The following is a 15,437-nucleotide window of genomic DNA, read 5'->3' as shown; positions in this document are numbered from 1 at the left end:
TAAGTACGGACCTCCGGAACGAATTAAGTACTTAACCCGAGGTACCACTGTACATATTTGCAATAAATAAGCAAGCAAAATCTCTCTGGGTATTGAAGCTAATTATATTACTTTTTGGAAGTGACTAGCAAGGGCTCCTTATCTTTCCTGTTGCTTTTGATATTTGTGTCTCATTATTCTCATTTGTAACCTTGAGGCTCAAGTACTGTAATGCATTCGTCGAAGGGCTTCTTGTTATTGCCTGGAAGCTTCAGCTGCTGGGAACATGTTGACCTGCCTCTTGGCAAGGTGAGCTCCACTGCGAGTATTTTCTAGCAGAGCTGTGGTTCTCTGGTGAATTGCGTGTTTCAGGCACAATACAAGGAGCTGGTTTTTTGTTTTTGTTTTAACTTGTAAAGCCCCTTGCCCTTTTGCCTCATCCCGATCTCTAAAGAATGAAGCAGCAAAGGTTTAGGCATGACAGACTCACACTTGGGCTTCTGAGGTGAAATTGGAGAGAACGCTGTATGCATCTCAACTGTAAAGTCTGTTCACAAGCTGTGCCCATGGTAAAGTTTTGTGGGCACCTATAGATATGGGTTCGGGACACACACACACACACCAATGGCAACTAGACATTCTGTTTTGGTGCCCACAACCCAGGTCGCAGGAGCCATTTGGCTCCTAGCTTTTCTATCCCAGTTTCTAACACTGACAGCATGTCTTTCTTCCTCAAATTTCTTTTCGGCTTGAATCCAGGACCCCACAAATATGGTTGCCACAGTTGCCATGGTGACCAGGAATGTAATTCTGGCAGCCAGAGCTGGGATGGAGTACTGAGAAAAGAGAAGTCAGTATTTTGCCCTTCTGTATTTTGTAACTGCTAGCAGTTTTCCCCATTAAGCTCCGCTAAACTGTGCTGCAAGACTGCCGTGTCTCTAATTCTGCCACTCCCTTGCTGTACTCCCAATTGATTGACTGAGTAGGAGTTGCTAGCATCAAATTTAAACTCCTTTTCTACTTCCCATTTCTCTGCAAGTGTTTGTTTGCTACTCTCTGCTGCAATCTCCTAACTTCTCCACTTCAGGAAAGTCGTTTTGCCTTGTCCAACCTCCCCCACCCCCTCCGTTTCCTTGGGACTTGTCTGTTGCAGAGACTGCTTCCAGCTGGCTTCCATCACTGGATGAAATCTCTCCCCACCACTTACTTTCAGAAAACACCAAACTTGCTCCAGTTGCTTGAGATCCAGTTACAAAAAAAACCCCAAAGCAAAAACCAGTTCATGTAGAACAAAGTTTTTTGTGCAGACTTTTTTCTTCTTCTTTGCTTTGTTCTTGAGGGGGGTGCGTTTGTTTTTTGTGAAAAGCAGCTGGATAGGAGTTGGAGGGTATAAACCAGGACTGAAATCTTTGGGCAGAAAGGCTGTGTTTGTAGTTGTTTGCAGTATATTTTCAAGGGAATTGGGGGTGGGGGAGTGTAATTTCTAAAAAGAGGAGGACAGGGATTTAGGCCTATGGAAAACCAATCCATTGGCTATTAAGCAGTTCTCTGTAATTCTGTGGGTGGTGAACTGATCTTGCTCAGTGGAAAGGGAAGGGAATTCTGCATGTCCTCCGAAGCACTTTTAGTATATTTCCTCTGGGCAATATAAAAAAATTCTAGCTGCTAAGCTACAGACCTTTGTTGCTCTTTCTATCCCTGTGTTTCTCCTATGTGTTTAACATCATACTGAGCTGGATAACTATTCCAGTACATCAACTCCTGAAGAATCCTTTCTTTGTTTAGTTGGACAAAATGAACGCCTCTGGGGAGAGCAGCCCTTGCATAATGGATCTTTATAATGTAAACTTGCTCTGATGGAAACTTATTAGTATCCAACCATTGTTTGCCTTGAGGTTGAAACCTCAAATGAGGAGAGAGAAATTAGGAGACTTCTGAAGGCTGTGTAACTACACCAAACACCCCTTAAGCATCCTGAGCTGCAGGGAAAACCTCAACCAGAGCACCCCCTTCGCTTGATTTGATCTGTAGCATTGGATGAATGCTCTGGCACTAACACAGATGACAGAGCTAGCTTGGCAGAAATGAAGTTTGTGCAGAAACTGGGCAGAGAAACTGGTCCTCATTTTGTATGCCGTAGCAACTTCTCAACTTGACTACCCTAAATAAAGCACTCTCTGTGTGGCTGCACTTGAAGATGAGAAGGAAACCTCAGCTAGTCCAGAATGTTTTGTTCTGTTGCTGTCTGGGCCCTAGGCATGGAGCGTATTACACCAGTTTTGTGAGAGCTGTGTTGGATTCTTGTTCATTTCAATGCCAGATTCAAGGTGCTGATCTTGACCCTTTAAAGCCATAAATGGCCTGCATCAGGAATATTTGAGGCAACTACTCTATGAACTACCCAAAGAATTCAGATACCAATATTGCAGGTGAGATAGTAATCTGCTAGAAAGAGCATTTGCTATAGTTTCCTTCCGCTTGAAGGAAATCTTCTGTCTTTACCCAGCCTTGGACTCCTATAGAAGACCAGCTGAACCCCTTTTATTTTACATGGGGTATTACGTAATTGTCTACATGACAGCTTTGCTTATTTTTACTTTGGAGGCAAAGAAGCTCGGAATGGCAATTGCAGGAAGTAAGGTAAAGGGACCCCGGACCATTAGGTCCAGTCGTGGCCGACTCTGGGGTTGCGGCGCTCATCTCGCTTTATTGGCCGAGGGAGCCAGCATACAGCTTCCGGGTCATGTGGCCAGCATGACTAAGCCGCTTCTGGCGAACCAGAAGCAGCGCACGGAAACACCGTTTACCTTCTTGCCGGAGTGGTACCTATTTATCTACTTGCACTTTGACATGCTTTCGAACTGCTAGGTTGGCAGGAGCAGGGACCGAGCAACGGGAGCTCACCCCGTCGTGGGGATTCGAACCGCCGACCTTCTGATCGGCAAGTCCTAGGCTCTGTGATTTAACGCACAGTGCCACCCACATCCCATTTTACATGGGGCATTACGTAATTGTCTTCTTGACTGCTTTGCTTATTTTTAATTTGGAGGCAGAGAAACTCAGAACAGCAATTGCAGGAAGTAGTTGCAGGCAAAATTGTCCCCCTTCTACAGTGAGGCCACTGTCTCTCATGTTTAGTTCCTGCTTTTCCACACACACATCTCCCAAGCTGATTGGTACTGTACAATGCTGCTCTTTAATCTCATGTTGCCGCACCGCCACCATCAGCAGACCCAAGACCTGGGGCCTTGCTTCCCTTCAGGTCCACTCCCAACAGTAGCCCCTTGGAGGGCATGTATTTTCTCTCCTGTTACGGCAAAATCTGGGTGCGAGGCTGCTCTGCCACCCAGCTCATCGGACTAAGTCCGTGGGTCCCTGCGGAGGAAAATGAGCTCAGCCGGAGACAGGAGCAAACAGCAGAAGATCCAAGTTTATTGCGCAACAGGTTCAAGGCAAGATTGAACAGTGAGAAAGGGGTGACATGAGTTTTTGAAACTCCCTCCATGTCCCAGAATACAGTGCAAAACACGTCATGAATACATTAAAGAGAGGTTTGGTTACACAGATTACATCATGAATATATTAAAGGGAGGTTGGGTTACACAGATTAACATATGGAGGAGGGAGGGGGGAATATGCAGAGCTGGAGATATGCGCAGATAAACACTTCCTGGGGATGAGAAAACAATGGTCCCAAATATGCATAGTCTGGCACCTGACATTGCCTGGAGGAAAGGGAAATTGAGCAAATATATTGTAGCGAAGAAGGTGAAGAAGACATGCCCCCCCCCCCTTCCGTAACACTCCCAACCCTCTCAATTATAGGAAGAGGAAGATCAACAGAAGTCTTTGATTCCATGGTTCTTTGTACATGATGGTTAATCTTGCCTGGCCCAGACCTTAAAAGAGGGTTAAATCTGCTAGGATCAAGAAATATAAATAAATGTCAATTGTTCACTTTTCTCTGCATGAGTTTGCAGCCTTCGTCTGATACTTCCCTAGGGACAATATGGGAAGAAAAAACTTATCCTATTAAGTGCCTGTTTTTGGAGCTTCCTGAAGCAGGGAGGTTTTGGGGATTATATAGTGCAGCTTTTTTTCATCCTTGCCCCCTCCAGACATTTTGAGGCCCAACTTTCAGCACCCCTGCTCATTAGCCATGCCAGCTGGAGCTGATGAGGTTTGTAGTCTGAAACAGCTGGAGGGCACCAAATTGGCCCTTGATAAGCATGCATGCCATTGTTTCAGTGATACCCTTATTCGCTGCCCCAGTGAAACAAGCAAATATTTATTCCTTTGCTTTGTGTGTCATCAGCTTTAATAGCAAGGCAGAAGTTCATTCTAGCTTGCTACCAAATTGACCAGGAGTCTCTTCTGTTTGTGTTAATTAAGCAGAAGAGAAGAAAATAACCCCTAGAAAGCAGTCCTTAGTTTTCCAAATTAATAATTGATTTGTTTACAACAATGCAAAACTTGAAAGTATTTCTAAAGAGATTTTGTAATATTATTATTTTTTTATCGTCCTACATATCTTGGTATACTAAGGCAGAATTATTGACTTTGAATGGATGGTGCATACTACAGAACTAATCTGTGTGTGCTGAATTACACCAAAAAAGCAGCTGTTGCCCCATTTAATTTCTAGGACTATACAAAGGATGGACAGTAGCAAGGTCCACAAAATTTGGCTGTACCTGGTAGCCAGCTGGAACCTTTGACTTTCTACCAACTCACAGGTCCTGCTCTGAACAGAAGAGTTAAGGTTCACTGGAAAACAGTTTGTAAAAACAAAAAACAAAACCGTTGGTCTGCTTGATGCCCAGGGATTCACATATCAGCATGGGTGGTATTAGTGCTTTAGTGGTAGAATTTGTATCTTAGGTCAGTGTTGCATTATTTAGGCTGTTAAATTCACATGCTAATATGAAATAATGAATAACATTGAATTAAAAAACAGCAACAACAGTCATTTCCTTTTCTGCCCTTCTGCCCTGCTTCTGATCCCTTGCACTATGACTGTGTTTAAAACGACTGGAATGGCTGGGTCTATTATTACTGTATGTTTGTTCAGCCAGAAAGTTAAATTCCTGTTCCTCCTGTTTTGTTACATGCTTGTTAATGATCATCGATCAGGGCATACAAGTCCAGGAGAGATGGAAAGGCAATTACCCAGCTAGACAAATACTGTGGATGGTAGCATCAGGTTCAGTCTCAGACTCAGGCTGTTTTGAAGAACAAAAGAAAAGAGTGGGATAAACATATATATGAGGTTTTATATATATATATGGTTTGACAGATCAGACTAAGGGCCCTTGCATTATGTATCAAACGATAAAGCAACAGAAGTAATAAAAAAGGCAAGATCAGTTGCATCAACAATTGGCCTTTCCACGGAAGATAGAAAAATGTGAGATTGCAGAAGAATTAGAAGTTTGTTTAAAGTTATGTCTTTGAAATAGTTTGCTATCCTTGAGTTTGCTTTCAAGTGTGCAATAATAAAAGGTGGAGCATTTTCTTCCAAAGTGATGTAGCGATCTTCCCTATTTGGTTATGTTCTTTTATGTGAGGGGAGAGAGGGCATGAAAAGACAAGTTCAATTATTTCCATTACTGCTTAAGTTTTTCTGAACTAATTCTAAGTCTGGTGCAGTTTGATTCTAGTTGTATCCCATCTACCTTTCCGTTGGACCTGCTTGGCATATATATCAGTTAATTGTTTCAGGTTCTGATTGGTGAAGACATGGAACTTTTCATAGTTAAATGGCATTTTGAACAAGTAGTATTGTTCATTTAGGGTTTTTTTTTGCACATGTTGCATTTAGAATTATGAGTGAACTTGGCCACACAGAATTGCAAACATTGCAACTGGTGAAAATGAAGATATTTCCTCCCTGCAATGACTGCTTAGCTTGTCTTTATAATGCTTGTGGCATTGCAGATATTTGCACTAATCTCTTGGTATCTTGAGGGTTGATACAATATATTTCTTGATTCTTCCTCCTTCTGGAGTGCAAGGAGATCAGCGAAACAATTTGAGGTGTGTGGTACCTGCTCATCTTCATTTCACAATCCGAAATGATGTAAGAAGATGTAGTGCCTGGCTGATAAACCAAGACTGCAACTATTACACATTTCCTAAGTCCCATTGAAAACAGTGGGACTTACTTCTGAGTAAACCTACAACAGATTGTACAACACCAGCAAGATACTAGGGGGTTCAACCACCATTGTTATGAGGACAGATACCCTGTGCATCTTCTGCTCAAAAGGAAAACAATTCACAACTACAAAATGGTGTGAAGTAGTACATTCCTGTGTGCATTATTGTCTTTGAACAGTTTTTAAGTAATGTGGCTTCATATTTTCTTTCTTTCTCTGTCTCTCCCATTAACAGATATAGAAACTAGCTCCTCCAAACATGGGTGAAGTGGAGCAGAGAACAACAGCAGGATCCCGGTTAGGAGTTCAGGAAAATGCCGGGATCAGTACTTTGGAACATGGACAAAAAATGCCCACAACCCCTACAGGAAAACTTATTTCTATCAAAGTCCAGATGCTGGATGATGCACAGGAAGCTTTTGAAGTTCCGGTAAGATGATTTTCATTGCCTGTGGTTTATTGCTGGCTGGTTACAATTTTATAGTGCACAATATTACTTTTGTATTTTGTGTTTAACGTACACATGGGTTGAAATTGCAATGAGGATCTAGTTACCCATTGTATTTCTCATAGAAAAGTGTACATTTTAAAGGTTGGTATTTTCTTGCATTGTCCTCCATTTTAGGAACCAACGCTTTAATCATAGACAGTCACACCAAAATACTAGGATGCAATGAATTAAATTATCTTAAATGAAGAGGTTCTTTTAAAAAAAAAACAAAAACCCACAACCAATTAGCTCCTTTGACAATCTTGGAGTGGAATCCCTGTTCTTTTTAATATAATACTTTGTGTTCATAAATGGCTCACTAATGAGTTTGTTTCCATTGCCTCGACAAAGGTGGTTACATAACTTCGGTTATCTGAGGACCACTTCTTACAATACTCTTAGTCATTTGGGCACTGATACAAAGTGCACACACATTACGAATTAGTTGTGAATGAAACATGCGCTGATCTGGAAAGGACTGACCCGCTTCCTTGCCATTCATGAAAACAAGTGGTGATTGCAAGTCATGTGTGGTCCTTATATATAAAGGGCCTAAATATGCTTCTATTACATTATTTATACAGAGAATTCTACAGAATCATTCTAAGCACAGTTCTGATTTAACCAGTGGGGAACCCTGCAAAATTCATTGGATGCAGTGCGAATTTATGATGGAGCAGAGGATTTTGTTGTTGTTGTTTGTCTCTTTCTCTGTCTCTCCCCAATCGTGTCATAGTGAAAAAGTGAAGAAAAAGGAGAAATGTACGCCTCCTCCATTCCTTTGCACTGCAACTGTTGGCAGGGTTGGGGAGGAGCTGCAGTTTCTTGTGCTGTCTCAGCTGAGCTCAATCAACTCAAATCAACTCACTAGTCCCTCATATTGCCCTTTGTGTGGAAATGCTCTTGACTTGAACTGGTTCAGGAGAGTTTGGGTTAATCCCAACATGTTCTGCAAAGATAGTTTGATACACACACCCTCCATATTTTCCAGCACTTCACATCTAGACTCCTTGTATTAACTAGATAGGGTAAATGATATAAAAGCATGGCTGCAAGTTTGGTCTCCTTAATAATGTCTAAATGGTGAATGCATCCTAGTAACAGATTGATAAATGCCTTCCTTAAATGTTTCGGTTAGAAGAACCAATGGAGTGCATGGTTTTCAGATTGGTTAGCATGGTTCTGAATGTCTGGAATGCTAAGAAGAGAACTCTTTCACTCTCTCTTTAGCTGGCTTACAATGTGACCTTAGGGCAGTTGATTAGCCATACAGGATTGACTTTCCATCTGTTTCAAAGAGGGATTTGCCCTGTATCAGTGCTGTCGTTTTAAGGCATTCCTCCTCATTTTTGACATGAGCAGCCATGAGGTCCCGTTACACAGTTGGCTGATAACACCCAGTCTCAACCAGCAACGGAACCAACAGCACAAGAACTGTAGAAATGGAAGCTAATATAGCAGTGACAACAGGACTTCCAGGATATGGCTTCACCTGGCCTATGAAGTTGCTCAGACTGAAAAGCAAGTCCAATCTGTTGTTCAGTAACAGATGGAGCTGCTCTCTCACTGTACATTTCAGCTTGCTTGCTTGCAGTGTTAGGAACTGGGATAGAAAAGCTAGGAGCCAAATGGCTTCTGGGACCTGGGTTGTGGGCGCCAAAACAGACTGTCGAGTCGCCATTTGCGGGGGGTCGGCAACAATTTTTATTTATTCTTTTGATAAGCATGAAGTAATACACAATTCACATAAGAGACACATGGTCAATACCACATTTTTATCAGAAATTGTTGATACATGTTTAATTTGGTGTTTACAATAAGAATATTGGTACCATACTTCAGTTTTCAAAACACTTTACTCTTTATTGTTAAACTCCTTAACATATTGTCTATCTTTAACATATACTTCGAGGCTTCAAGTCACATACATTTCAGTAATCCTTGAGTGTCAGCCAGGTGCAAAAAAATGACACCCAGACTTTTTGAGGTGCTCGTAAATGGAAAATCTTTAGGCGTAAAATGCGCCTGGCGCCCTGCTAATTTCAAACCCTGCTTGCTTGCCTCCAGGCTGCTAGTTCTGACTATTGCGCAGGGATTTGGTGCTTGAAGCCGGTGTTTTCACTGAGGGCTTCCTCACAGACTGTGTTACACACCATGGACTTGCTGACACCATGGACTTGCTGACACTGATTTGATTGGAACTAGGATGGCAATGTATTACCCGAGGTCAACGCTTTCTCCTTTCATTAAGACTTTGGGAGATGTTAAATTGTATTAAAAGAAATAGCAGAAGTGGTAGTTTCCTAGTTTTCTTTATTCTGCTTATGGGTAAAATAAAGGGATTCACGGAGCTCATATATTATTAAATACATTGGCTGGTTGATCTTCGTTACTCTCCATATTCCTGCTCTTTTTAAAAATAAGTTTAAGATTCAGGAAAGTCACAGCTTTCTCTATTTTCCCCTGTATAATTTTTATTAAGTTTCCTATTTTACAATTTAAAATATTCATTAAACAACCTTAAAATGTTAATGACTTCCCTTCTTCTCTTTCCGTGGTTCAATTTGCATACCGTAAATCCATGCATATTTTACATAAACTAAACCATTCAGTATTCCATTAATATATCCATCAAAACTTGTTTACACTGTTGAATTTATCTTAATGCTGCCACCGTTTTCAAGTGTATAGTTTCCCCCCATATATTCAATAAACATTTTACAATCTTCTTTGAACGTATGTTCTTTTTCTCTTATGTTAGGTCCGCAAGCTGTGCATATTCCATCAATTTAAGTTGCCATTCTTCTTTAGTTGGAACCTTGCTTGTTGTCCATTTTTGGGCTAAACAAACACGAGCTACAGTAGTAACATACATAAATAGCCTTTTTTTTACACCTGGGAATTTCCATTGAATTATCCCCAACAAAAAGGACTCTGGGTTTTTTTGGAAAAAAAACTTTTATACATTTTTTTCCCAATTAAATAGAAATTATTTCCCAATAAAAAGTCACAGCTTTCTCCACCCTCTTGCACAGCTTCTCCCTTCTTTGCAGAGCTCATGTTGGAGACATTTGTACTCTTCATCCTCCAATATAGGCAGTGGACAGTCCAATTTGGACTGTCCAATGCCTATATTTGGACTGGAGGCAGTATACAGTTTCTCCCAATTTCATCTGGGCTTTGTGTTGGCTGAAACACACTTAATGAGGAAATTGTACCATGCAAACCGCCTGGGATCTCTTGAGGAAGGGCAGTATACAAATTTAATAAATACAACAATAATAAACAAACGTATTTCTAGCATCTCCTCCTGCCTGCTCCTTCGGTCTTCTAAGGCTTTAGCAAAGTTTATTTTCTGTGTGCCTCTATTCACAACCTGTGCCAGAGCTTGGCATTATCCAGATGTTGCAGCTGTGAGTTCATCCATCAGCTGAGGTAAAGAACAGGCGAGGATGGGGCAGCGAAGGTGGATGCATGCAGAATAGTTACGGTAGGCAATAAAACAAAGGGGTTTCTGCTCCCCCTGCTCGCAAGCGAGATGCTGTGGTGCTAAATGGAATAGAGGAAAGGATTGGTGTGGCTGATAGTTATGGCTCTATCGTCATTTAAAAAGGCATTGGGGTGGGGGTGGGGGACCTGCACCAGGACTGAAAACACACTGTAGTTCTATGAAGCACCCATAGCCCCTGTGTTTCAAAAAATAAAATCCCCAATTCACTCATCTGAACACAAATAATTCCCCACCCAACCTTTTAAGCGTGTTTTTATAGCTTGGGTTTTCGCAGTTCTTGCTGCTGCAGCAGCTTCTTCGACACTCTGCTTTTGTGTTTCTTTGATTTTACAGTGTCTGGGTTTTTTTTTAATGGTGCATCACATTGACGAGTCCTCTAAACTCTATTCCCGGGCAGCTTGCAAATGGGCAAAGTAACACTGCAAAGAGCTTATTTTGTTGTATCATACAGTTCTGTTCTCCACCCTCTTGCAAGATTTGTAGCTCTAGGTTTTTTTTTGGGGGGGGGGGTTAAGCGTCAGTCGAGGGAGTTGTGCAGAAACCACAAAGCAATCTTTCAGGCGAGTTGCCCTTCCTTCCAACTTCAGAAATGAACAGCAAGTCAAGTGTCATCTATTCATCATTCTGAGGCTTTATTCTCCGTGCCTGAAATTCTCCATGCCTGAAATTATGTGGACGTCACTGTCAAAACTATTCCCAATGGAAAGTAGGGCATTTAAATATTCACCGAGTAGTTAGTCCCAACAGCCAAGCCGAGTCTTGTGAATTAAGAAGAGGGAAGTGACATTTCTCTTCAGTAACTTGGAACTGCAGTAGTTTTAATTCCTGGCAGAACACATTTGGCACAGGCTCCTAAAAGGACGGAAGACTTTTAGCCAAAGTGTAATTACATTGTGTGTGTTGAAATGCAAGGGGTCATGTGCCTCATCTTTTAAAATATTCATGTTTTCTTCAGAATGATAAAACATGGATTTAGTGTTTTTTTTGAATAAATTTTATTCGTGCTTATAGAGGAAAAATACAAAACTTAATATTAAATATCTTTCCCTCTCTTTTTTTTGGTCCAAACTAAAACTGTGATATAAATGCAATAAAAACATAAAGGGGGGGGGAATGGAATAAAGAAAGAGAGGGAGAAAGAAAAAAAGAAAGAAAGAGGTTAAGAGAGAGAGAAATAAAATTGAGAGGGTAAGGGACTTATGAGTCTTTGTCCGCTATATATAAACCATATTCACTTCATCTACTCCCGATATAACACCCAACAAAGCCACTCCCATTTCATACTCACAACAACCCTATAAATTGGGTTAGGCTAAGAGATGGGGAAGGAGGTTAAACTGGCCTCAACCAGGGCCAAGGCCTTTTCGGCTTTGGCCCTGGCTTGGTGGAACGCTCTGTCACAAGAGACCAGGGCCCTACGGGACTTGACATCTTTCCGCTTGGCCTTCGGTCCAGACCCAGTTTGACCCCCCTTTTTGGAACCCTGCAAAGTTACCTCTTTGGCCCTTTTATAGGCTCATGTGGAACCAACATGGATAGCCGGCCCTGATGAATACTTGAGGTTCCCGACCTCTATGGTTGTAATTTCATGGGCAGTCATTTGATTTTATCCTGATTCTAATTTTTAAGCTGTATTTTAATCAGTTGTTTTGATTGTGTTTTAATGTATTTGATATTAGCCGCCCTGAGCCTGGTCTTGGCCAGGGAGGGTGGGGTATAAATAAAAAATTACTGGTACCTACTTACTTACTACTATCCAGTGACCTTCATGGCTGAGCGGGGATTCGAACCCTGCCCTCCTAGGTCCTAGTCCAACACTCTAACCATTATGCCACACTGGGTCATGTTGGTTCTCAGTATCAAAACACTCTTGTTGGCTGCAACTCTTGTCATCTGGAAGCCGAATGTGCAAAGCTACCCCACCTTTGCTGACCCACCAACCATACTGGATCCATGACACACACAGAATTTTTTTTAGACCTTTTCTCCAGTATTGCCTCCCCTCCCTCCAGAAGATGACACTCGCTGCAGTGTTGGGGGCAATGGCACAATATTTGATGTAAAAACAAGGTGATGCAAGCTCTGACTAAAAAAACGAGAAAGCAGCCTTTTGTGTTACAAGCAAACTGGTGTAGGAGGGAGTGTAAACGAGTTTCCGGGCTTCCGTGTTGCACATGTGGGGAAAGTGGCACATCTTTAGAGTGAGATATATGAGTTCCAGGTAAATATAGAACTGTGATGGTCCACAATTGCAATCAGGTAATGCCAGGAGCGTTTCGCAACAGCAGTAATTTCTGAAATTTAGATCCCACCTTTCTATATCGGGCATACAAGCTTCAAATCTGATTTAATGCAATCAACATACTCCAAGCAATGTAAACCAGCACTGAAACAACTCTGCATGGTTAAAAGCAGCATTATGACGGAATGTTCAAAACATATTCATTTATTTGCAGTTTCTTCAACCTAAAAAAAAAAAGGTTTATTTCTCTCTCTCCACCCCCCACCCTCACCACTGATTTTCTATTTCATGTTGTCTTTGGCCATCCCTTTTGGCAAGTAGTTGTTGCTACTGATATGGGCATTATACAAGGAGGAGCCTGCACAATTCATGCAGCTACCTTGCAAAATCAAGTCCTGTAGAACAGAAGACTTGTTTTTAAGGGTGGGATAGAGAGAGGCTGCTCTAATATCTGGAAACGTGTGTGTATATGGGAGAATGTGGAGAGATAAGGTGATCAAATAAGTAATGCTTAACAGAAACTGAAGCACTGATTTGTCACAATTTGCAAAAACAATGTCGCTGTTCTAAAACAAATAGCAAATGTTCAGTTGGTAGTTTTGTGCCAGTTTGCTTTTCAGTAGCCTAGTGCCAAGTAATTATTAATTTTTTGCATATTTCGATATGAGAAAGCAGTAGCCACAATTTTCCATTTTCTTTCCATTGTAACCTTTCCTCTCAAGTGACCTGTATGTCAGCCAGACATTTCCGTGTCTTTTCACCAGTGGATTTTCCTGCTTGGTTTTGTGTTTCCTGATCCATGTGGTTCTCATTAAATGCATTTTGTATGAACTTAGAAAGGGAATTGCCTATGTGAATGCTAGACACTAGACATCAATTGACTTACTGCATTTCAATTTAATTTATGTAACTCTCCCACCCACCCTGCTAACACAACTATACTTGAGTTGCTTGGACTTTGAGTCCAGTCATTAATCTGTCTTGTCCCTTCAATCTCCTTAAATCTTAATGGCTTGATCACTTTAATAAATTTGTGCGTGTTTTGCATACATTCTCTTAACTTTAAATCTTGCACACCTTTTTGTTAATTTGTGACGATTCTTTATCTCTCTGCTACTTCTCAGCTCATGGCTGTATTTTAAAATATCTATGACAGGGTTGGGGGGAAATAGTTCAAATTCCTATATGCCGGCATCATATTTTTAGACACCAAGCCTGTGCAGGGCTAAATAAATATTTCACATTCCTAGATGTTAGCAAACACGTGTATGTGCCTGTCTTCCTGGACCCTCAACTCTACTAAGCAATTCAGTAAACCAAAAAAGTTGCACCAGAAAATTATGAGGCTACAGTTCTTTACTCATTTCTCTGGGAGTAAGACACAGTGGGGCTTGATTTCTAGGTAAACATGCATAAGCTTGTGCTGCAAAGCCCATGCTAGACCAAGAAGCTTCTGCTTAGAGGTGCAGTGGTACCTCGAGTTACATACGCTTCAGGTTACATACTCCGCTAACCCAGAAATAGTGCTTCAGTTGAAGAACTTTGCTTCAGGATAAGAACAGAAATCGGGCTCCGGCGGCGCGGCGGCGGCAGCAGGAGGCCCCATTAGCTAAAGTGGTGCTTCAGGTTAAGAACAGTTTCAGGTTAAGAAGGGACCTCCGGAACGAATTAAGTACTTAATCCGAGGTACCACTGTATATAGAACTGAGCTGTTGAGCAAAGTGAACAGAAATAATTTAGCCTCTTTAAAGCATGCATCTATTTTTGTTAACTAGCATACTTTAATTTGATCTCTGCTGAGATAAGAAAGTCAGCTTTGCCTGATGGTCCAAGTGAGAGGTGCCTGCAATTTTAACGTTGTATTCTGACCTTGCTGTGTGGCACTCCGTTGAGAACTCTTAGGATCTGACCGAAGGGTCCTAATTCTGGTACAATGCCTGTGCACAAATGATGCTTTCTTCCGTTGAGATCAAAGGAAATCCCGTGCAATCCTGTGCGTGGCTTTCCCAGCAGTAAATGCTTGGGTGGTTTCCCTGGCAGGGATCAAAGACACTTGGCTCCATCCCAGTTGCAATAATAGTATTTAAATTTAGCTGCTGCCGGTCTATCCATTGTTTGGGCTGCCATAGATAAGGCAGGTTGTAATGGCCTGTCACGTAACATTAGAATTTAATGAAAGAAGTCAAGAGATGGTTTGCATTAGTCTGGACCAAGCCATACATCCGAAATATATGCCTATCAAATTGAGTCACAATTTCTCGCGTTTCCACTATTCAGCTTAAGTTGCAACTAACTATATATAACATATCATTTGGTGTGCTTGGTGGTTTTATTTCACACAGACAGACTCAAGGACCGAATTAGGTGCTGGAAAGTTGGCAAAGGGTAAGCTGTTCCCACTAAAACAACAACCCAATTTAGGAGTATGTAGCACAAGGAAGGATGTGAAAAGCAATTGTCAGATTGGATGACAAGGCCTTTTTTTGAAGTGTCCCCCCCCCCCCTCTCTTTCTCTGCTTGTGTCTTTGTCAGATCTAGTTCAAATTAAAGAATGTCTCGGTTAGAATGACCTATTGTTTCCTATTTCAAAACTGGTGATTTAGAAGTACAAAAGCTTCAGGTTGCATTTAATTGGTGTGCCTGTCCTTAATACATGCAATTCATCCTATGCTCAGCGTTGTCTTAACTTTGCATTGGGCAGAGCATAAAGGCATTTGATATTATGACCAGAACCCTATTATAAGTAGCTTGCACGAAGTGCTTCATTATATCTGGGGGGAGAGGGGACTGACTGGCATGGTTACCATTGTTCTCACCCACAAACGTGCCTATTCCTACAAGCAGGTAGCCACGTGGAGAGGAGCCCATGCAGTTTGTGCTCATAGCAGCAGCAACCACAGTTCCTGCACAGTGTAAATTAATATCTTCCTGGTTGTACCATGGTATGTTGCTGCTGCTTTGTCAATTTCAAGAATAATGAGGAAAGATTTGGGTTTCATGACCCAGCCAAGCAACTTAGCATTTATAGCTTTTGTAACCAAAGCAGACTTAATGGTG

At 41.5% G+C, this 15,437-nt stretch overlaps 1 protein-coding gene across 6 annotated transcripts in view; it reads left to right on the top strand.

Moving 5' to 3' along the window:
* The window catches only part of FARP1 (FERM, ARH/RhoGEF and pleckstrin domain protein 1), a 187,293-nt gene that overhangs the window by 30,039 nt on the left and 141,817 nt on the right, over window positions 1-15,437 (top strand). For all 6 annotated transcript variants that reach the window (XM_079972517.1, XM_079972520.1, XM_079972519.1 and 3 more), the window contains exon 2: window positions 6,373-6,567. In XM_079972517.1, coding sequence (XP_079828643.1) covers window positions 6,397-6,567 — 171 coding nt within the window. In that variant the 5' untranslated portion in view covers window positions 6,373-6,396. The remainder of the gene's footprint in view (window positions 1-6,372; window positions 6,568-15,437) is intronic.

Source organism: Podarcis cretensis (genome assembly GCF_951804945.1).
Source record: "Podarcis cretensis genome assembly, chromosome: 4".
NCBI lineage: Eukaryota > Metazoa > Chordata > Lepidosauria > Squamata > Lacertidae > Podarcis > Podarcis cretensis.
Note: the sequence above shows the minus strand (reverse complement) of the source record. Positions and strands in the feature narration are given on the sequence as shown.